General features: G+C 46.5%; 1 protein-coding gene across 1 annotated transcript in view; it reads left to right on the forward strand.

The window, feature by feature from the left end:
• Positions 1 to 2,336: 2,336 nt before the first annotated feature.
• Positions 2,337 to 24,295, forward strand: part of LOC146185172 (uncharacterized) — a 40,840-nt gene continuing 18,881 nt past the window's right edge. The window contains exon 1 of the mRNA XM_084605488.1: positions 2,337 to 2,370. Coding sequence (XP_084461614.1) covers positions 2,362 to 2,370 — 9 coding nt within the window. The 5' untranslated portion in view covers positions 2,337 to 2,361. The remainder of the gene's footprint in view (positions 2,371 to 24,295) is intronic.

Below are 24,295 nucleotides of genomic sequence, written 5' to 3' on the forward strand. Positions count from 1 at the left end.
CGCGCAACTTCCGCGTAGATCACCGGCTCAGCTGAGCCCCGTAACAAAAGCCTACAGCGCTCGCAGCCTGCCGACCGCAAAGTGACCGGTTCTGTGGTCAGGCCGAGCTCCACTTCGAAGCAGCTGCTGCCGGCCTATAGGCTCTAAATATAAAAAAAGAATAATTGACGGCGAGTGACCTGTTGCCTCCATCAATAAAACACAGAAGGAAGAGCTTTTCCGAAATTCCAGATTGTAAAGGTTTGCTTGCAGGATTCTCCATCTGTAGTACTCAGTGGGCCACGTAACATACGGCCCTGTAAATGCTTCACTGCTTTTCTCCGCGAGCCATTTCTCAGTTTAGACATGCCTGTGCAGAGAAGCTTCACAAAAAATCATAAGGATGATTACAGTAATCCTCAATGCGAAAATTGAGCGCCTCTATTTAAACGTTTTTCGATATATTGAAGCAAATAATTTTAAAAATGCTTGTGTACGTATGTGCAGTTACAAAGCACTCCTTACTTTCTTCAGGAGCCAAAGAAAATTTCTCAGACGCAGAGCGAAGAGGTTTGAGCGAGCGGAGCAGACCTCGTGGCTCTTCTTTTTCGGAGAAATTCTCTTTGGCTTGTCACTCTCTGGTGGCTCGTGAGTCGTGACTCTTTTTTACTCAGTTGGACTGGCGACGGCATCAACAGCGACGCGGCTCAACCGCCAAGCGGGCGCATAACAGCTGCGCTCTCAAATATGCACCTCTGAAGACTGGTTTCGGCCGGGCACATTTTATCACGAGCAAAAAGAATGATCGTGAAAATTGAACTCGGGGCTAGGCGTCCAGTAGTTCACGTTTTCATTCACGTTCTTCTAAAGTAGCCCCGGTAATTTTGACTGGCTCATTGTCGCCATGTCCACTGTTTGCCGGACGAAGAGAACTCTTAGTGCCGAGGCATTGCCTTACCGATAGAGGTTCACCCTCCGCTCACATTATGCGTCACCTGGCACAACGCCACTCTGGCATCGGAACGAATCTATAGGCACGTGTTTTCTGTACTCTCGGATGCTCACTGGCTGCACCGGCGATTTGTCGCTGCCTGCTCTCGCACTCTATTGGCACAAAAACAAACGATGCAGTACATGCTACGACAAAATGAGCTGACTCACGCACACTTGAGCTGCAGAGAATTGACTTGTTCTCGTCACGGCGCCCGACAAGCGCAACATGCAGGTGTGTGGCGCTCAGTTTCGAAGTGGCCTCCTAATTTGCCACCTGGGTGCCGAGCAAGGCATGCTTGGCCTGGCAAAGGTCTTAAGTGGCTTGTGGAATCTGCAACCCTCCAGAGAAAGTTTGGTACATGCATCTGCATGGGGTCATATCTTCTTCCTTTTTCGTTTCTTTTTCTCCAGCAGCTTGTCTTCCCGCGCAATCAAACGAGGGAACGGTGGGTCGCAGCATTGACACTGTAAGCTGAGTAGCCCACGGAGTCTTACGCAGATGCACCAAGCGCACTTTGTATAGGCTTCTGCTATTGCCTTCGAACGCATGCATGATGAAATTAAGCTGGTGCTTCCGGTGTGCGGATATTTTAGTTCGTAATGTCACATACGTATGCACGACCTGCCTGTATCTTACAAGAAGAACAGGTGTAGGTTTAAGACAAGGGGCCAAGTCAAGGAAGAGAGGGGGGGGGGGGGGGGGTGGCTTGGTGTCAGAACACCCCAAAAAATGTTCCAAGCTGGATCCGCCTTCTTTCGTCTTCTTTACGCTTTTTTGTGACTGGTGGCGTACAACATCTTTCTGGCTATGTCACTGGTTTCGAAGAAATACCACATCTGACGGTCGGCTCTCACCTTTGCGGGTTTTTGTTCCGTTTTTTCAGCAGGCACTGCTTGCTTTGAATGTGCCTTCCAAGCCGTGCGCAAATTCATTTTAATTTTGTTATTATTTTTTTTACAAAATGAACTCTATCTTGTGCGTCTCACCTTGCAGCGAATAATCGGCAAACCGATCGTTCACTTGATGCATACGAACGCGATCAATATATTTCTTCCTCACGTTCGATCTCACCAGTCATATTTTGCCTAAAGGGCTCATAAATCGGTGCGAAAAACTTTAATGGCTGCGGCCAGAAGTTTGCTGCGTGAGCCTTTCTTTGGGCTCGAAGCATACTCCATGGCTTGGCATACTCCTTGAATCATACCTGACAGAAAAACTAGAGTGGTCGTTTTCGCATGGAGAGGGGCGAAACAAGGCGTCGGGCCGAGAATGGCAAGGGCGGTGCGGGAGAAAGCGTTCTCGGACCGGAAAGAGGGGTTTGTGGTGGCTGCCGCGGCCGGTCCTCGGACGCGGTGGCGTCGTCAGTCGCTTGTTATGCCGGCACGGGAATGACTCTGGTGAGTGCTCTCTCTCTTGTCGGACGGACGCTTCCTTCCGTCGTGCGCTCGCGCGCGAGTCAAGCACGTCGCCGCACTGTCCCCGAGAACTGAGTTTGGGAGGTGCCGCGTGTAGAAAGGCGAAGAATAAGAAGGCGGAGTAGAACGCTTCGCTATTCACTGTCTTTGCCGCAACTTCTGTTCCAAAAGAAAAATTCGTTATTCTCGCTCGTCTATGCTAGTTGGGGACCCAACGGTTGTCTATTTGGTAGATGGTAGAAGCCACTTTTATGGCACGACAGCGTACGCTGCGACTGCAGCTGTACTCTCCATTGTTCTTCAGTCGCTTATTACTGCGGGTATAAATCTCGGTGGATACACCAAGGCAGTATGTTGTGTAAGTTTTTTCTCGGGCAACGCCTCGTCCTTCCCTTTTGAAAAGGTCACCAGCACTTCCCACACGAACACCACTCGAGCGCACTCCTCGCTCAGCACTGTCGACAGTTGTAACGAGCAAACTAGACGCTTGTCTATTTAGACATGATCTCTGATATACAAGAAATTTCGACATGTCATTTAAGTTATTTTAATGGAACGCCGCTGCATCATTAGGAGATACTCGCGTGTTGATGTTTAAGTAGTCTTGGAGAAAATGACTTTACGCGCTAAAGCTCGTCGTAATGATATGTTAACCAAGCTGCTAAGTCAGCACTGGCGTCATTACTGGATGCTCTCTATGGCCAATATATATTCGTGTCCGGGCCATGACAGTTTTTGCAGAAGCTTTGGCTTTTGTATCTCAGAATTTGTGGCATAAAATTAACATCTTACTACGATATACTTTACTCTTTTATGAAAAGAACTTATTTTTGATAATGCAATATTTTTAGTGTTTCAGGGTGCTGCGATTACTTGTCTTCACATCAAGGCTTCTGATGATTTATCTGCGCAGTGCAGGAAAGTAGAACTTCAAATGTTACAGATGAGTTCACAGAGAACTGTACAACTAAAAATGTGTGTATTTCTGCACGTGATTCCAGAAAACGTTTCTTCGTCATCGATGTAGTTGTGAGTAGCTTTTATGGTTGACAGTGATGCAGCGCTTATAACAAGCCATATTCTACCTGAGACCACAGAGGTTTAGGCTTCGAGCGCGTAACAAAAGTTCGCTGTGCGCGTTCTGCTCAAGTGGAAGTTTCAACATTAGAACACTAAACATGAAGACCGTGATGCGAGGGTATTAGAAAGGATTCTGCAATCGACTTCCAACCCGAGGAAAAAAAAAAACTGAATATAACTGAACTCAATACAGGCAACTGGTACTCATCGGTGTATACAAGTCATTCGCGTTCCATAAGTTAAAAAAAAAAATCGCAACTTAGACGCCGCAGTGCCCAGGTGGAGCCGGTAGTTAAATGCGCTAACGCCGACCGCTCGCTTCGTTTCCAGAGCTGGCACTAATATTCGTTGCATGTGGGAAGTCAGATGTCTATATTTGCTTTGACAGTCTCTTATCAGACTGTCGAACAGAAATAAATTGTTCAATGTATGCATATTATTGAAAGTAAATCGCGAATAACAAATGTAGAGTTGCACATTTTGTTGTTAGTGGTTTGACATGATCGAAAAAGTGTGGTATTGTAAGGGCAGTTTCCGCTTCTATGAGCACAAGCAGTACAGAGAAGGCACGACAGCTTATAAATGTAAGGAATAAGAAGTGTGAGCGTGTAAACGAGGGCGAAATAAAGCATTGTTTTGACGGGCGCTTAAATAGAGCAAACTGGCTTTTTTAGTCTCCTGCAGCAGCTCTGCACTCCTTAATTGCTCGGGAAGGTAAACGTCACGTTTTCCCCTCCTTTGAACTGCGAGCAGAAAAAGTTGCGTGCTTTGGTTTTGGCCGAAACGTTCTTGAGCCGTTTTAGTCACTCCACCTCTCCCCATGACAAAGTAGCATAAGTGTTGGCCGTTGTGACCTACATTTTCCCAAATCTTTTTCAGTTTCTGCTTGTGTTGACATTCTTTCAAATGAGTCTGTCATGGGAAGGAAAATATTTTATGTGCTTAATGCTTGAGAGGGATAGCGCAATGCAAAAATAGACATCGCAGTTTCAAGGAGTTTCATTCGTATATGCGTATGAAAATAGCAATCTCGAAGCGAAGGAAAACGAAGAGAAAGAAATTTATAGATGAGGGTGCCGGTGTTTTTGTTCAGGGAACGAAAACATGTTACGCATTGCTTGATTCCCTGCTAAAAATGCGTTTTCTGCGGAGTCGATTCGTTCTAGTCTGTCTTTAGTGCAATCTATAGATTCAGAGAGGAACGCAGTAGTGATGCGTTAGTTTCTGAGCAGTGCGCAACAGTTAACGTGCATGCAAATATATTTTTTCTCTCATTTTGCTCCCTTCTCGATATCAATGATAACGTATTCGTGAGTAGTAAAGTGTAACGACTCGTCTAGTTCTAATTTCATTGATCGCCCCGCCATTCATCGCTGCTCTGGTCGCGTCGCCCGTGGGAAACGATCTCAGTCTGGTTGCGACAGGAATGCGTCGAAGATGACAGTTGCTAGCATGAGCCAGTCTATGCATATTCCAGTGTTGTCGAACGACTCAGCATGATATACCTGACGAGCGTTATCGACGCAAATCTTTTATTGGAAATGAAGCTGTGCGTTGGCTGCAAAAAGAATTTGCTGAGGGCATGAATAAAATGGAATAAAACTATAGCAAGTATGGAATAACTGCGTCTTAGTTGGCCGTAGCTAAGAAAATAGATGAAGCAAACGAACGCCCATTGCCGCATTTGCTTTTAAGCAGAAGCTAAAACTTCCTCTTAAGTTTTAATGAGACATTTTACCTTAACGTTTTTCTCGCTAGCGATTGCAAATAAAACAAAATGCTTTAAGAATTGAAAACCGATTTACTTTCAAAAAATGACAAAACATTGACATGTCGCATACGTTAACTGATTGTTGGTGAGCGGAAACCCGCGTTTTTAAATCGCAGGGGCAAAGTACAGACTTCGTACTTCGTGAGGGTATGTGGGTAAAGAACAGACTCCTGAACGAGGTCTGCACTGAGATGGTTAATACGAAGGAAAATAAGGGGCGACACCTTACCATAGTTCGTGATGAGCTAGCAGAAATTAACAACAGCGCAAGAGAAACGAGGGAGCCTGGTACTCTTATTTGCTTCGCTTGTCAAGCATGCAGTACAGCGAAGTGCATCCGTAGTAATTGCTCAGATATTGAGGCTGGAAAAGTGCCTTCTTCCGCGTACTCTTTCCGGCTAGCAAAGTACGGCGCCAACTTGCCATCGCTGGCAAAGCTATGAAAGAGAGCGTCAGGAGGAATCATCATGTTTGTAATATCGGTTGCCTCTCATCCAGAACTGACATGCATAAGAAAGAACGTTCATTTGTTTAAAAAATTTACGCCGTCTGTGTCAGTTCGAAAATAATCGCCCCGTCGCGTGTGGATGTAAGCATGCGAATGTTCTGCTAGGAGGCACAGATCAGACTACGACGCCTCAAACATGGTGGTAGCAACTTTCCAGCAATGTACAGGTTCCATGGCTACAGGAAGCGCTGCTTCCTTCGCCCGCATCTGTTCTTGGAGATAGGAAACACGATTCATCTCTTTATGGCTGCTTTCGGTGCTTTACATTATGCGCTCCCCTGCCAGCTGGGCACGTGCCAGGTTTCCTCGCTTTTTTTGTGGGCTTTTTATCGCCCCGCGCTTAGGCGCGTCTCTTTTTCATGGTGGACAGCCCTTTTAGTCCTTGTCGCTGATTACCCTACCTCATATACATACATTAGTGCTCGCTCCTCTGCGGTAATAGAGCGACGCGTACGGCCGATTTGGAAGCCCGTCACCATCGTGTACGGCTACAATAAATTACCGTTGTCAGCATAAGAGAGGCTTTCTCTCTTTTTCAGTGCTCATTGAAGCTTTTAAGGCAGCTGCATACGGCGGCCATTGTAAGCTATAGCATTTTGAAGAAGCGAGAAAACTCGTGAAAGACGACGGCGATAATTTAGACGCGTGAGCAAGCTATTTGTATATTAGTAATCCACTTATCACGATAATCAGCTGCGATGGACGAGTTGTTTAAGGTGCCTGGCAAGAAAGTCCTCATTTGCACCCGTATTATCTTGGATGCTGTTTGAGCTTCCTGGTTGCAACGTTTTCGCGGTGAAAGCCTTATATGTCTCAATCAACGCAGAACATGTCACCGAAAGTAGTGGTACCAATAGATACGGTACAGTATAAGAAAATAATTGTAAGGATTCAACTAGCCTTGAAACAACTGAGTTTCACGAGCGTTAGCACTCGGCAGCAGCTCCCGTCGCTACTGCCGATTTGGTCTCGGCTTGCTTTAGCTCTTGGTAAGCTTCTGGGCAATGGAGTATTCCGGAATCTCGTAGTTCGATTGTCTTGGCAGCCTGTCTGGCACGGCGGCGGTCTCCGTCTTTAATGAGAGTGGCTTCCTCTGCGCCACGCCGCCTGGTGGTTTCGCCTGACACTACGCTCACGGACTTCGTCAGCACTTGCCCAGGTGCTATATGTGTATGGAGTATATACCAAGCCTAAATGAAAGAGCCACTCAGATGATGCTTTATGAAGACGATGATGCTCACTGCAAAGCGCGATGGTTTTCTTTAGTTAGCATTTGATGAAGACGGCGATGTTTGCTGCACACCGCAAGAGATCACGGCCAAATGTTCCGACACAGATGACCTTGGCTTTGCCATGGGAAAAAAATAGATATTCCGCTCTAAAGCAAGCTTGCTGATTAATGCATTGAATTAAGGCCTAGTATGCTGCACGATAACTAGTTAAGACCAGATATCCTTTCATACCTTGGTCCACATTTGTCGTCTTTCACTAGCGCCACAGGCCCCATACTGACTGCTTTTGTCGCCTGTGGCATGCCAGTTAGTCGCAGGACATCAGTAATGGACATCAATAGGGCCCCAAATTTTTCGTCTTATTCAAAATTGTCACGCAATCGTTTTTCGCGAAGCGCTGCTGGTGAAGGTGCAACATTTAGCTGCATCATTGGCATGCATCTGCGAGCCTAGCTAGCGGTTGTGATTCGAACCGATCGATATATGTTCTTCTAAATGTATGCCCTAAGCAGCTCGCCATATCACGTGATCTAGCGTAGCCGGCGTTTTCAGAAGAGGAGTGGAGTGGTCGCTCCCATAGGTGCAGAAAGAGTACACAATGCACCAAGCAACCGATTATGTGATGGTGTGATGGCGCGCACTCCAGAAGGACGCGTGAGAATCCAATGCGGTTGCGCGAGCTAGCTTTCACCTGCGTAGACGTAGGCGCTTCTAGTTGTCTATAAATTTTTCCTTGCCCTAAATCATTAGGACCGGAGATATCTGAACTGTTCGAACATTTTTAAAACTTCAGGCTCGGCACATCTCAGTGTTAGCTTCCAAAATTAGGAACAATATGCCGCTCAGTTCACCAACAGTGAAACCTGTCGGCTTTTCACATGCCCAGTTTAACATTGGTATGTTCGAATCTTTGCAAAACGGTACGTGCTGCAGACATTGTAGCACTACTATGTCAGCTTTTATAAACACTAAGGAATCAGTGTAGTCTGTATTCAGGAAAATCCAAGGGATGCAAAGTTGGTCGCAAGGGAGGGATGCAAGGCCAGGGATTTAATTGAGCGGCATGCCAGTTCATCAAGAGAACTAAACCATCAAAAGCAGCACATTTCCACAATGTGTGTACTTTTCATTTGACGTGCGAGTGAAGAGACTGCCACGGTTGAAAATAAAACTGCAATCTCATTATTCGCATGGACATAGAAGTTTGCGACGCTTCCCACAATACACCGCTGAGCTGCATTACCAGATATTAGGGTGCGAGTGGAACCTTTTTCTAATATGCATTTCTTCACTTACTCTCTGAGATCACTGAACAAGAGCGATGCAAATAATTACGTTTTTTTTTTTTTTTTTGTGCCTACACCAACTCATTGCTAAAAACATTCCGAGAGCACTGTTGAATCTACACAGCAGAAATGCGAAAGCCTAAGCGTTGCTGGTGCACACGGTGCATCATTTTTTTTCTCATCATTATCCATTAAATGCACCGTCATTGTCATCGCTACTATCATCTTCACGGTAGACAAGCAGAAATCTGATATGCTTTTCACTATCCCGGGCGTGGAATAGTTAATTAAAGCGTGCGGAGGCGATCCGGGGCATTAAGGCTCGATTCTCGTTGGAGATAGGATTCTTATTTTTCTGATCACGTCATCATGATGTCATTTGATTGGCAGCTATGGTGTGACCAGAAGGACGCCAACAGTATAAGCCTTTAAATGCTTTCGCCTTAATAATGTAGAAAGAATACTTCTGTTACCACAGAAAACTGTAACACTTAGGCATGTGGTTATTATGACTTAGGCATGGGGTCATGACGAAACAAAGATATGATCAGCGTTAACGGGAAACTTAAAACACAGTGGCTGGCTTAAAACGGCACTTATGTTGGCGCCACTTCTCCCTTTGTCTGTGTTATTACTGCGGTCAAATGTCTAGTTAGCTGAAGGCAGCACATATTTAAAGTAACTCGTGAACTGAGAGCGTCGAGGTTCACACCGGCGTCGCCTTAGTATCGAAAAAAAAAGATGAAACGGAAATAATACGGGATCCCTGGGGCCTCGTTTTGCAATGTCTCTTTTTCGTCTTTTTCAAACCTCGGTCGTTGGTGTCGCCCGACTCGGCCGACACACAACCAAACAGTCGCGACCAACGACAGCTGAGCGGAAAAAATGAAATGGAAACGTTACAACATACGTGCCCTGGCCAGCTCGCCATAGAGGTATGACCTCTTTAATGCCTACAAGGGCGGAGCCTGCAGCATTGTTGACCGGACTGGCAATTGCCGGCGCAGCGGCACCGCGGCGGTCCGGCATCGTTGGGCTCAGACGCTATCAGCGACGCAGATACTCGGGGAGACAGCGAGACGGACGAAATAGCGAGTTTCCGCTCATTTCCTGTTTGCGTGGAAGTGGCCATTGGGTCGTGCCGTGTTTACAAGTATACAATCCTATTGCCCTCGAAGTCATAGTGCGACGTTCGAAACAGGGCTCTTGCAAAGGGCTGGGTAACACAGGCAGTGCTGCCAACCTGGAGATTTTGTTGAACCAGGAGATGCACCATATATAGTGCGAGTGTAATATGATTCAGTGGCTCCTAAGCCCAGGTACCTGCAGTGACTATCGTTTAGTTTGTGGTTTGAAAGGTGTTGCCACTGCCACGACTAGTTCTCAAAGTGGGATGTGCGAGTATAACGGACGCCGTAGTAGCAAGCGTAGTACACTCCTGATTAATTTAGGCCACCTGGATGAGTTTTATGAGGGCTCACATTTCATAGCAAACTGCCTCCTTACGTTTCGCCTCCATCGAAATGCAACCGTCACGGCCGCGATCGAACGCTTATCCCCATCAACGTTTGGGGAAATAACTCTGAAATTTCTTCAACCCTAATGTCGCAAAAGGAAGTGTTTACGCATCGCTGGCTGCTTACAAAAAAAAAGCAAAATGATGTCACTTTCTGGGCAACCGAGCATCCGTTGCATGCCTTGAGAGCGAATTACAATTCTGAGCCCATACTTGAATAGATGAAAGCCCTGAGTCCTGGTCCGAAGAAGAGGACAATGTTCCGGCGGCTTCTCGTATGCCGTACACATGCATATAAGCGCACCGCTAATACCGCGTAAGAAACGGCCTCTCGCCCCTCCGCTGCGCTGAGGCAGCTCATGGGCCGAGGCGCCGCTAGCCACCTGTACCGGTTAGTCAGCTTGCGACTCCATATCGGTCACGACGGCTCAAAAGAGCGGCGCGATATGAAAGAAACGCAGCGGAAACTAAAGAGGCTGACCTTAGCTCACGCTTGGATACGCCGCTCTGCTTTCGTTCACTTCGGTGGTGTACACGCGAGGTTACCAGGGCCTGCCGGTGGAGCCGCCTTGTTGGACGCGAACTCGCCTCGCTCTGTGCTCAGTCGAGCATCGCCAGAGAGAAGGCTGCTCGCAAATTTCATTTTCTGCAACTCAGTCTCAAGGGCGGGCTAGAATCACCATCCGTTTACCGCTGCCGCGAAAGTATCCATGCAGGAATAACAGCGCTCCCTCGACTCCTCTTGATGTGAGATTGTATATCGTTTGAACAGCGTAGCCACTTTCGTTCGTTTGTTGGTTCATTTGGTACCTTGTTTATTTCCTGGGGAGCCGAGGAAATGAAAGTACCGAAGCCACCTCTCACTGTCTCCAAAACGCTGTGGTAGATCTCTGCTGCAGGAAGATCCGCGCTCTCTAGGCCGCTCGCAAATGACAACTTTTCTTTTCACTTCCGTTCTGATAACACCGGTGGAGAAAGGTATACCCTGACAATTGTTAGAAAAAGGCACAACTCTGCTCTGTCTAAAACTTCTCGTCACAATATGTCTGACTGAGTTGGTGGGCTTTGCACTAGCATGCACAACAAGGCTAAACGTTTCTCTCTTTAGCATTCTGTTCTTGCGTCGGCAGTGTCAGAAGACAATTGCAACTACTCAAAATAAAGCCCGAATCCACATGGCTGCTGCAGACGTGTGTACTATTGTGGTTCTTCCACGAACGCCGTGAGGTTTCGCCGCAATTTCTTCGCAGGCAGCATCCGGCAGCGCTGGCATAGCAGGCCTCATTGCGCAGTGCCGCGTCTAACTGGCAGCGTAGGTGTGCGTCGGCAAAGCGTTCGCGCGTGAGTCTCCCACGCCGTGCCGCTCTGCTCTCGAGAGAAACACGTTGAATGAGCCCAGCGCTGTCTGTCGTAAAGCCTGCTCGCGTGGGACTACACTGGCAGACAGAATACGCCCTTTGTGCATACTTTCTGCATTCCTTTCTGTTGCTGGCAGAAGCGTTACTCGCAATCGAAGGCCAAACGGGTGTGGGCGCCACCGCCTAGCGACGCATCTGGACAACCGTTCGCAATCGCACGTATCTGCAGCTCAAGCCACGAAATTACCCGCAGTGGGCCGCTGACTTCTCTTCAGCGATGAACTCTGGTTTTGTTTGCATTGCGCTGATGGATAGCTCCTCTATACACCTCTGTTGTCTCAGAGGTCTGATCTGGGAAGCAGCTTCCGCAATCGATGGGTCTATTGCTTTCACACACATGCGCAATCACGTGCAAACTTTGCGCGTTCAGAATGCGGTCACGCTACAGCGATATGAACGGCAGTCCGCTTTACGGCGGGCGTTGAGTTTCCTTCACCAGCAAGGGACGAAGGGTGGGGTATTTTCTCACCTGTAATGAAAAATTCTTCTTTAAAAATATAAAGACAGCGATTAGTTTCACTGTGGGTGGCCCGCAGTATTGAATTTGCCGAAGCTGTTTCCACTTAAATAAAGAACAAAACCCGAGCGAGCAAGCTATTTGTAGCGTAAAGATATAATCATATGCTGCACCAAGGGCAAAGGTGGCGTTAGTTTTTTTTCTTTTTGTTTCACTTCAGACGGTTTTGAGCGTAGGTGTGGTATTTCGATATTTTTTTGGAAATAAAAAAAAATGTAGATTTAGCGTTGTCCACTACTATACCTCTCGCATAACCAACAATCGGTGCTGCTTTCACCGTACAATACTACAAACCAGTGGTGATGGTAAAGGTGATTACAAACCCCTTGCATTGCACAAGTGCATGCTTTTATGGTTTGGGGGAGTGCCACCCGCAGTCAAGCTAATCGCTTTCTTTATATAGTTCAAGTAGAATTTTTCATTACAGCCTAGAAAATACCCGACCTTTCGTCCATCGCCGGTACAGGAAACTCAACGCCAGCCGTAAAGCGGGCTGCCGTTCAGAACGCGGTAGCGTCACCGCATGATTGCGCAAGTGTGCGAAAGCAATAGACCCACCGATTGCGTAAGTTGCTTCCCAGATCGGACCTCTGAAACAACGGAGGTGTATAAAGGAGCTATCCATCACCGTAATGCGAACAAACCCGGAGTTCATCGCTGAATAGAAGTCACCAGCCCGCTGCGGGTTATTTTGCAGCTTCAGCTGCAGATACGTGCGATTGCGAACGGTCGTCCAGATGCGCCATTGTGCCACCCTCACGCGTAGAATAAGGCCCGACGCTGGCCGTGAGTTCGAAGCGCGTTTGTGCATTTGGAATGAAGACTGTCACAGCGTTGTGGTGCCAGATCATGGCGTTTCCCTGTTTAGAAGGCGGTTTTACACACGCTCGGGGAGCACTCGAACGCACTGTTTCTCCTACATTCTTGTCAAGAGAACGTCTCTTGGTGGCCGCTTATGCTTCTGCATCGTTCTGCATTTCAATATCGTCGCCATTACAGCTGCGTAAGCCGAGCAGTAGAGCTTGACGAAAGAAGCAGGTAGCCTTTTGCAGAAAGCTATCACTTTGCGAATTGAATACTACAGTAGAAGGCTGCTCGCACCTGTAAACAACATGCTATGCCAGTAACGATTTCATGCTGGCACCAGAAACGTTCTACTGCCGACTACAGGAGATGCAGTAATCTTTTTTGGCTTCGCCTCTGCCGCAGACGATGCGAATAACAAACTTTTTTTGCTCGAATCTGACAATTTCCGGCAATTTCCGGTTCTTCCCGACACTGCTGTGTCATTTCCAAACATTTTTCTGAGCTTAAGTAGCGCAAAAGGCTTGTCATTAGACTGCAGTGCCGACTAGACCAGGGTCCGTATTCCGAGTTTGCGTCGCTATCGAAAGTGTCGCTGTCGCCCCAACCTCCAGTCATCTGATTGGTGGAAACGCCAGAACATGATGTTGCCACCGCATCCGGTTCCAGGGTGGCAACACCCGGTTCCGGCGTTTCCACCAATCAGATGACTCGAGGTCACGTGAAATAGCGACACTTCGATAACGACGCAAACTCGGAATACGGACCCAGATGCCATATCTCTACTACGTTTTAGCTAGAAAAATTCAATGCTTTAGCAGGGAGAAGCATTTCATGGAATGCGCTGCACGCAATAGATATTTGCTGTCAATAATTGAAAATTGTCGCTGTTGGCTAAAATGATGGCGTGGAACTGCACTCCCGGCCATGAGTACCGTATGTAGGTGTGAAGGACGAACGTTTGTTAAGGGATTCTTCTCAGGTGGATGTTGCGCAAAGAACGGTTCGAAAGGCGTCGCGTTCTCCCATTAAAAATACGCTTCACACGCCGCCCAGACTTCGCTAGGAACAGACTCAAGGTAGGGCTTTGAAAAGCCGCCCTTCCATGAAGGCTACCCTCAGTGTTTAGGGCAAAGGTGTACACAGACGACTCCTGTCTGCAGCATCGAGACGTATTCGCTCCCCGCAGCGATCGGTCGTCGACACGACCAAGCACGGTGCTCTTCGTAACGGCACATCGTATCTGCTTTCAAAGGAAGGAACTAAGCCTTCCTCACTTGGAAGCCAACGTCACATACCCTCGCCAGTGGTATTGTACCTAGAAGTAAAAAACAAAACATATTCCCCTAAGTTAGCTATTTCCGTAGCTCACGTACGCGCGTTTAACTAAAATATCCAGCAATTTTGTAAGTAGGTTGCAGGTAAGCGGCATCTTGCCGTGAGAGGTAGTCTATTGCATGTCCGGTGCCACACATTTACAACTTTCGTTATGCATGAACGAGCGATCGCTCGCTAGAAGGCCGCAGTATGCGTGCTTGGTGCAGCGAATTCACTTTGTGCATCCTGCTTTTCCGAAGTTTGGAGAGAGCGTGGTGTGCATATCAAAACCATTGTATTTATTCAGACAACGAAAAGAGTCTTGTTCGATGTTGGCAAAAAAGGCAAAAATCTTACGTGATAATCTTAGGTGAAAATATTAAATTATGAGTTAGCAGTGCACATTTTCTTTTGATTAAGGTTAGATTGAGCTTCCAACACAATTAAGAAAAGACCACGAGTGTGCCTCCCTTCAAGCCCTCCTTTCTGTTAGGGCCTGCCCACAACAACAGTCTCTGCCGCATTTCATCTATACTGTACCTTTGCATGAAACCTGTTGAAATAACGTGGTTCCGGAAGCTGTTCATATTCTGGTATGCAGACAGCACACTGAAGAGCAAACCACAATACGCGACCACCAGTGCACACTGTTTATCCGTTATTTGTAACTGAATTGATTATTATGTACCTTTACAGTGGAAGGTAATAATATACATTCGTAACAGCTTACGTACTTAAATTTAGTTGATAGAAATATACGGAATACAACCGGTACTTGTAAATTTTGGAATGATTTGTGCGTGCGTGTGCATTTGGAGAAGTGCGAGTTGGATTTGATTCCCTCCCATGCATTTGTTGCGGACATTGAAGAATGATCAGTCGTTCGGTCATCCACCGTATACTTGCGACAGAAACTGTTATCTTAACTCTAGATTGTAATCTAGACTATAACAACGCACGCATGATATCGTCTTGGCAGATTTCCCGGAAAGCAAGCGAGCAGCCTTACCAGCAACACGCACGACGAGCATTTATTGACAAGCTTTCCTGCTCGGACGTTCTGCTTTGTCCCTCTGTTTAACAAAGCTGTTTCCTTAGTGCCGCGACGTCTGCGGGCGGATAAGCGTTGACCGTTTCAGACAGCAATTACAGGAAAGCATGCACACCTCTGCCACCTCTCGTTGTCCTCGAACTTGGTGCGGCGTGTCATCGCACCACGGTGGCCCGCTATCGCTCTGCGCGATCGAACAGTCCCACTCGGCGTGCGGCGCCCGCAGACATTTCCGGGTGCACCCGTCGATTCGCACGCGCGAGCGCCGACCGGATTTTCCCAGGCGTGCGGTGCCCAGGACTTATCAGGTGCAGGCCGTAGGGTCCAATGTATAGGTCGCGTGCCGTAGTAAACGGCTTGCTTCACGCACCGCGATCGGGTGACTTAGTGCGACCGGAGCGGAGTCGCGTGGATATGTGGTCATGGAGAGCTCAAGTGATGTGCGGAGTTCCAGATTCCTAAAACGCTCCTCCTGACTCTGAGACAGAGAAGCCGGAGCGAGGCAAAGAATGGTAAAGGGGAAAAGGAGATCCTATTCTTCATGTTGTTCCCAGTAGCTTTCAGAAAAAATGCCTACTGCGAGCCACCGAGACGAGTGCCTCCTAGCTGAGAAAGACACAATTTTCTCAATAGCGTGTCGGACGGGAAAAGTATATCACCGGAACAATTTTGAAGGATATTTTCATGTGCTGGGCCCGAACTCAAACAAAAGCGTCCTGAAAGGACCGAAAATAAATCTCTCCTCTATCTTTTCACACTCCGACACCAATAGACACCAGTGGCTCAGCGTGTTATATACGTATTAGCTGACTATGTTTATAACTTACCTAGACAGCACTCCGGAAAGCTGCCCCGTAGAAAGACAATCCAGCATTCGCGATAACAACAGCCATGGGGCAGGACATGTATTGTAGACTGAGAGCAGGTAGCAGATCATACGACTTTAGAACTGTGGGCGCTCTTCGGTGGTCTGTCAGAAGGAACTGAGGTGAGGGAGACCTCGAGATTTACGCACTCGTTAACGCTGTAATCGAGCGGAAGATTCGTTCGAAAGCTAATACCGAGGACGCACAGGTCTGAGGCTACACCGGCAAAACTCAGGCGTATAAAATTAATTCCCAAAAGCTTTCGTTTTCATGCGGAGGTGTTTGGGATTGAGTGCGTGGTAACAAATAAAATAATGCAAGTACGTATAGATTTTACTTCATTCCACTAGGTAAACTTTGCGAAGCCAATAAGAATAAAACATGAATACCAAAGGGTATTACGAGAAAATTTGAAGGACTGTGGTATAACCCAAGAGCGTTTTGGATTTTATAATAGAGAAGGAAAAAGAAAACTTTGCGATCCAGCCAGAGCCGTTCCCGATGCCAAAAGCAACAAAGTACATTATTTTAATTTTCCGGGCTTCCCATTTATATACAATCCTGCTGTGATCTCGCCTGTACTTTATTTCACTGATTGGTGCCATGGAGGCGTTGGTACAGAGAGATGACATAGCTCCTCAGGAAACGATGTGTGAACAGGCGCAACGCTGCAATGTTTGCGAACACACAAAGGTTACGCCATTTTGGATTTGTGGAATTTATGAGTAGGTTCTCTGGCCCCAAGTCTCAACACCCACTCAACCTATCAAATCCCACAGGAGTCGTAATGGACAGAATATGCCCTCCACAAATAAAGCTGGAAGGTTGTGAGAAAGTACCAGCTTTTGGAATGAGAGCAGTTAGGGATAAGGGTAGGTGGAGAATACCTCAGTAATCTGCGATTTGCTGATGACATTGCCTTGCTAAGCAACTCGAGGGATGAACTGCAAATAATGAGTGATGACCTAGACAGGAAAAGTAGAAAGGTAGGCTTGAAAATCAATATGCAGAAGACTAAGGTAATGTTCAACAGCCTTGGGAAGGAAGAGCAGTTTACATTAGGTAGGGAAGTACTGGAAGTAGTAGGCGAATCTGTCTACTTAGGACACGTAGTAACCGCAGATCCGGACCATGATAAGGAAATAACAAGAAAAATAAGATTGGGATGGAGCGCATTTGGCAAGCACTCGCAGATTATCTCTAGCAGCTTACCGGTATTGCTCAAGAGGAAAATATACAACAGTTGCGTCTTACCTGTACTCACCTATGGGGCTGAAACGTGGAGGCTAACCAAGGGGGTTCTACTTAAGTTGAGGACAACTCAGAGGGCTATGGAGCGAAAAAATGGTAGGGGTAACATTAAGAAATACGAAGCGTGCAGATTGGGTAAGAGGAATAACTCAAGTTAGTGACATTCTAGCGGAAATCAAGAAGAAGAAATGGACATGGGCGGGACACGAAGTGCGAAGAGAGGATAACCCATGGTCGCTTAGGGTAACAAACTGGATTCCAAGGGAAGGAAAGCGTTGCACGGGGCCGCAGAAAGTTAGGTGGGCGGATGAGGTTAAGAAGTTCGCAGGGGTCAAGTGGATGCAGCTAGCTCAGAACCGGGTTAATCGGAGAAGTATGGGAGAGGCCTTCGTTCTGCAGTGGGTATAGTCGGGCTGATGATGATGATGATGATGAAGACGACCAGCTTTTCAGGTTATCGAAATGCATCTACCCGGAACCCATTTCTCAACGTTGACTAATAATATTAGCACATAATTTCACTCTTGGCTTCATGATCCGCTGCGTAAAAACAGGTTTGTCCGCTGACAGTGCAGCTACAGCTGGAAAACGCTTCTTGTTATCCGCGGATGCACGAATAGCCGCGCTAAGCATCAATCCATTAACACAACTAAATCTGCCTGCTTAAGAGAGCTGCGCATCACCTGAGAAGTGCAACATAAAGGATCATTTGAAAAAAATCTGTCGCCAATATGCTCAAACTGCATTGAATCAACATGTAATGGAAGACGCTTATCTTCTGTTGTATTTTGTTTGAGATTTTCATCGACAGCACTGGCGGAGGAATCAACGCGCAAGGCGCCAATAAAGCTGATCGACAGTAGCGAAGTCACGATGGTGCCGATCACTATCCTATCGAACATCGGCGAATAGTTCTATTCAATGCTGCTTCTGGGCTACTTGGTGAATCTTGTTTGGCTGAATACAGCACTAATAAAAATGGACTGGAGAGGACTGTCTATGTAACGCTCATCCAGACTGTTTTACGAGCTGATTTTAGCGAAGGCTGAAGGGCAAAAGGGACAGGGACGTCAGAGAAACACATTCTACGCACGCTGTATTTTCACATGCGGTCACAGAAGCGACTGATATGGACATCGTCATCTACCAGCAGCACACAGAAGACTCGTAGCTGTTTCTCTCGATTCGCTTAACGCCTTGAAAGCACCTTTTGATTAAGCAGAGAGGTTTGCTACCTGTAGGTGAGCTGGAAAGCAGACATTCTGCGGCAGCCGCAGTGACGGTACACCTGAATGAAAATAGTGCATCTCGTCTGGCTGAAGCCCCGAACACTCATTTCAATAAAGATGTCCTATATTTCTTGTTGCCTACTTGTGCTGAATATTTGGCTTTTTTTTTTGGTACCAGTTTTTTCATTTCCTCCTAGCGATGACAATTATTTGTTACTCTCATTCATGTACAAATTCAAATTCTTTTTTAGTTAGGAAGTAATGTTTATAATTAATTTTTATTGAATAATGAATGCAAGAAAACCAATCTCCCTGCGCTTTAAACCAACTCAATTTTACCTCAGATAAATGAAAGGTTGCATTTAAGATTTTTTTTATGGCTATTAGCTGAGCACAGTGCTAGAGTGTGCCCCTTTATGTCAATGTGATACTCTGTGAAGCAGTTCTTAACCTTTCTTTGGTCTAGGTAGAATAAAACGCTGTTCCGCTATCAGCGTTTTTCTGATGGAGGTATTTTTGACGGATGCTTGCATATATTTACGACGTGCTCCCTCCTGCTAATTTTTTCGAACGCATGCTCAGGCACGCTAAACACAAAAGCAAGGAAAGACAGTTTTGAGACGTGAATGGGGTGGACCGGCATCCGCTTTGTGGCGCTAACCACTTATGATTAGGCGATGAAGCAATTATGCAGAACGCGAAAGTAGACCGTAAAAACCAGTTAACTGGACCCTTCTTCCTTGGAAGAGTAAAGAAGCTGCAAAATGGCTCGGTGTCCTCTTAGTTCACTGCTTACTGCAGTAGTTCTCTTTCAGTGCTGTTCCCCTTTCTCTCGGTGTAGCGCTAGCCGGGCAAGGTGTATAATGTGAGCCCACTGCGCGCAACTGGGTTCATGAAGGAAATGCTGGTCACGAATGAGATCACAAAAGAGAAATTTGTTGGTATTCAGGACGGGTCGCAAAAGTGTATGTATACTCAATATCATGCGCCCGTCTCGCAGAGTTCACACTCGTCAGGCAGGCCACTCCCGGTGCCCCTGCAGTGCCTAATTCATACTTTTTGTAATGGTAATCTAGAAAAATAAAGAGGAGGACTCCTGCTTTATCAGGTACTCTGTTCTTCACTCCTGCTGAGCTGAACAGGCTGCGTAGGTTATATGCCTCACCAACGATTCCTGTCAGGAAGGTACTCTTGACGAAAATGCTGTACATCCGCTTCAGAAAAATGCTGAATTATGCGGAATTATGTGCCACGGCTAGTAGCTGTAACACAATTCACTCGATTCTGCAGTTGTTTGTTTAGATTTCAAGGAGTTGATAGACAGATTTGTTGCACTGAAACACCAACAGAGAAAGTCGGAAGGCATGATTGTTCCAGACAGGAAGATCTCGTGCAGCACGCAACTGGAGTGAACTGTATATGTTCATTCTCGCATTGTGGATAGCATACGGGGGCTCACAACGAAGGTAATGATGATGATGTCAATCATACCAACGTGTAAACTTTCCTCACGGGCGCGGAAAGTGAAAGGGCGACTGCATCCCAAGATTGGCAGCTGCACAGTCGCAGTGCACAGTGGGTGGGAGTATTTAAGCAAAGCACTCTCGCCGCGGTGGCGCCGGAAGCCATAAGGAGAGGTCGCAAGCGGGGACCTGCTGCTGTTGCGAGAGCAGCGACCTGGTAATCGCTAGCCCGCAGCGGTCTCGCCTGCTCTGGATTCGATAGCCGTCTCATTATACGCCTGGACAGTCACCGCCAAATGGCGCGTGTCACTTGCCCACGGGGTGAAGTTCGACAAGAGGGTTCGTAGAGCTGTCGAAACGGCAAAACGCCATCGGCCAGGTTGGCCCAAGGGGCGTCGGGGTGGCGTGGTCGGTGGAAAACTCGCCGGCTTGTTGACACCTGCAACACTTGCATGGGCGTGCGTCTTTCAATGGCGCTTTTGCGTATCAAAATATGTGGGCTGTGCTTAGCTCTTAGCTACTGCGTACTTTTTTGTTCATTTATGCCTCCCTCTCCCGAGCAAAGGTAATTAATTGCGATACTCCTTGATGGCTGATTCGATTGCATCGTCGCGGTCTGGGACTTTCCGTTTCATTTTTCCACTAGCCCGGATCGAGGCATTGTGTGTTGGTGCTGTACTTCGTTCTGCGTTATTAGTCCTTCAACAACGTTCTTTCGTGGATTTATACGCTCATTATCAGCGAAACTACCAGAATCGACCTACTTGCATTTTGCTTCTTTCTCTGTGATGTAGCTCTGAGGCTGGTTTATTAGGTACATTTTGTTGTTAAGATTCAGTTCGGCCTATGCGGTGAACTACAGTCACAGAAAAAGCGTACGTTGGTGAGTGAAAAAAATTAATGACGCTTACGCTTATCGTGTGTCGAGCGCACTAGTGGGCTCGCGAAATGATTATGCAATGAATAATGACGTTGGTGACGATTACTGTGGTTGTGTAGGATTATATGCGGTTAAATGTAGCTAATATGCTTCACCAGGGTAGAAATTTGGGCAAGTCGGTGCATATCCATGCCATACGAGAAGCGCAACACAGGGAAGCGCAACACCTGTAGCGCCTGTGTTGTGGTGTGTGTTCTCTCGCCTTTTGTCCATAGTCCTGGTGTCGCCCTTCTTGTATGGTAAAGCTAATATGCGTATTTTTATATATAACGTTTACGCTGAAGTTAGTTGGCCTTATGCTCAATAAACCAGTTGCAATTGTTACTTTAGGGACACTAGGATTTTGCCAATATTTAAAGAAAAAAGCTCGAATGACAGACACCGAGCAGAAGAGTAACCACAGGCAGCGCGATGTATCACCGGCTTTAATATTTATTACCAACTCGCCTGTTTAATATAGTGTTGAATTCCAATCTTTATGTGTGGCGATACTTCATAAGCATTCACTTGTCGACCCATTACGTGATTAAGCAGAATCTGATATGTCACGGAACGTGTGATTCTGTCGCCGGTAAATAGATAGTAGAGGAACGCACGATTTCTAAAGCCCCACCGTGATTGTTAGAGCGCTCAACTACTGCGCTCAAAAATGCTAGATCAAATCCCGGCCTCGGCGGCCACTTTTCGATGCAGGCGAAAAGTGGCCGCCCTAAAACTTGTTTCGCACGGGAGCTGCGCACGAAACAGGAGCGCCATGCGGACAACGCCAGCTCCACTGCGCTCAAAAATGCTGGATCAAATCCCGGCCTCGGCGGCCACTTTTCGATGCAGGCGAAAAGCAACGCGCCCGTGTGCTGTGCGATGTCTGTGCACATTAAAGAACTCCACGTGGTCGAAATTTCCGCAGCCCTGCACTACGGCGTCTTTAATAGGCTGAGGCGCTTTGCGGCGTTAAACCTCATAAACCATCCGACCAACGTCATTTTTGAGTACCAGCCTTGCTTCCATAAAGGCTCATAAGAGGAAAGATTCACAGCTCTACCAAATATTTCCTTTTATGACCAATGGCCCAACTAGCGCAGCAAATAGTTTTACTTGATTTCATAAAGGCTGCTCATGCAAAACACAAATTTCTGGAGTAACCCATCGCATTTATGAAGGTGTTGATGCTGCTAATCACGTCGACACTTTATTTCTGCACGTTTCTAAACGTTTTCATAGGGTACCTTCCGACCTTTTACTGACCAGATTAACCCGTATTAGCATCCAACCTCTAGTTAAAGATGTTCTCTCATCCACAGTCACTGTCAATAGCCACAATTCATCTTTCAGCCGAGTACATGATTACTCTGGTATCCTACAAGGAAGCTTGCTTAGCCCCTTACTTTTCATGATATTTATTAATGATTTACATAACTTCATTTGTTCTCAAATTGTCTAATGTTTTGTAACATTTATTCTAACGATGATCACATAGAATTTCAATCAAAGCATCAAGGAGAATTTTGTTCAAACAATTAAATAAAAATATAAACCGAGTGTAGTCAACTCCGATATGGGCACAAGAGTAATCCCTACCCAGGCGCAGCCAAACCGCTACAATGAAAATCTATATGGCTTTCCCAGAAACATCGTTTTCAGATAAATATTCATCCTGCTATGGGTTCAATCTAGGGATCACGATTTAACCAGGAGAGCTAGCAGATGAGCTGGAAAGTTGTTAGGAAATTAATCAACAGGCACATGGTGGAATAGATTCCATTGAATGCTTTGGGTCATCCCTGAAGATATAGTAGATCTAGTATAGTAGTAGTAGCAGGCAGAACACAAAACAAACACTGCCAGAAGGCCGCCCTAAAACTTGTTTCGCACGGGAGCTGCGCACGAAACAGGAGCGCCATGCGGACAACGCCAGCTCCACAGCATGATTAGTGCCTATGCTCGTCCGCTGTCCTTAGTTTCGCCCCCCCCCCCCCCTCCCTCCCCGGCTTCAACACGACACTGCTGCACCCCGAAATAAATGTTCCCGAGGTGCTAAAAAACATCTGAAAGGCTTTAAGGCCCACCGTTTCAAGATGCCTACCTCGCTCAGATTTCCCTTTATTACAGTCGTTATAGTTGTCTACATACTTCTCTAATGATGAGACACAAAGTTATGCAAACGTCTCACAATTTAATTGTGGTACTGGCTTCCATGTATTTGGCAGTGTCGACCTACTCCCGGAAAGCTATACTAGGTTGCAGACGGAAACTGCAGCGCATTCAATTTTCTTTTTCTGTAGGACAATTTCGGTTTACTCAGCTATTAGTAAATATAAACCTTGATCAGGTATGTGACAGCCATGTGTATGAAGCGTTGCCTGTTGAAACAGCATAACAGGTGCCATAAAAATAACTATCGGCTTACTTATGATTTAATAAAAATTCACCTTATCTGTGCAACAGCATAGTTAAAAATTTGATGGCAGCCCTCACCGGAGGATGTTGCAGTTTAATGGATTCAGCTCCGTATAAAATAGTGTGCGTGGTCCCGACCATGCAAAGACTAAGTGTTTGTGGCGGAACAGTGCACACCGACCGGACAAGACATACACTAGACAAGTGCTATATAAAAAATAGCGATTTTCTCTTTCTTGTTCCATTGCCCTACGCTCTTTTGTCACAAACGAATAATCGACATGCTCAAGCTGCTGTTCTGGCGAAAGACTGAGCAGCCACAGAAGCCCCTCTAGTCGGAGCCATTAGCCAAGCCATATCTTAGGTAAGCAACCAATTGTAATTTTTCCACTCAAGTTTCGAAGCACCAAAAAGTTCCTGTGTCTTGCTTCTGATTTTCTTATGTCCAATCATTATTATACTTCTATGCCGGTCAATTTGTAGCGAGAAGCTTAGGCGTACTTTTATTCGTCGTTCTCTCCTGGCCCCTTCGATGATGGCTGCCAAAACATGCTCTTATCTGTCCGTTTTATTATTAAACTCAATTAAAGAGGACTAGAGCTCCGCTGCTAGACAGTATTCCCATATTTATACGCAACTTTGGACAAAGATGTTTATGAGTGGGCCTGCATTATTCTCTATATAGTTTTCGGCTATCAACAGCGGCTGTCGACACGGTTTTATAACGTGCAGCCCTGAAGGATAAGCAGATGTTAGGATCCTTCTAGATTCTTTCATCAGCTCAGGGTGCCACATACTTATAAAATGCATGCAGGAGCTAGACCAATCTCGATAAAATTACCTGCGCGTCCAGCTGGACTGACGGATAAAAAAAAACAGGATAACAGGATAAAAAAAAAAAAGAAAAAAAACATAACGGGGGCATCAGAAACATTGCCATAAATTAACAAGCAAATTACACATGCACCTGTCCATGGCTTCACTATTATCGATAGGACAGCTGCACACATTCATCTTTAACAGAACTATAGCCATAGTAGGGATAGTAGCATACAGATACAGTCTCTAGCACTATAGCACACAGATACAGTCTCGAGGTTGGTGCGCTTGAACTGGACCAATACAATCAATCACGACTTATTGGACAATCGCGCCTATGGCAATCTGATAGTGGTGCAGCTGCGCCCAACTTTTGGGTCGTCATTCTATGTATCCGCACAAGGTCAATTCAGGGCGGAACAGGTCGAGCGCAGTGCGAATG

Source organism: Amblyomma maculatum, chromosome 6 (genome assembly GCF_055883805.1).
Source record: "Amblyomma maculatum isolate TAMU_Amacu chromosome 6, ASM5588380v1, whole genome shotgun sequence".
In the NCBI taxonomy this organism is placed as follows: Eukaryota; Metazoa; Arthropoda; class Arachnida; order Ixodida; family Ixodidae; genus Amblyomma; species Amblyomma maculatum.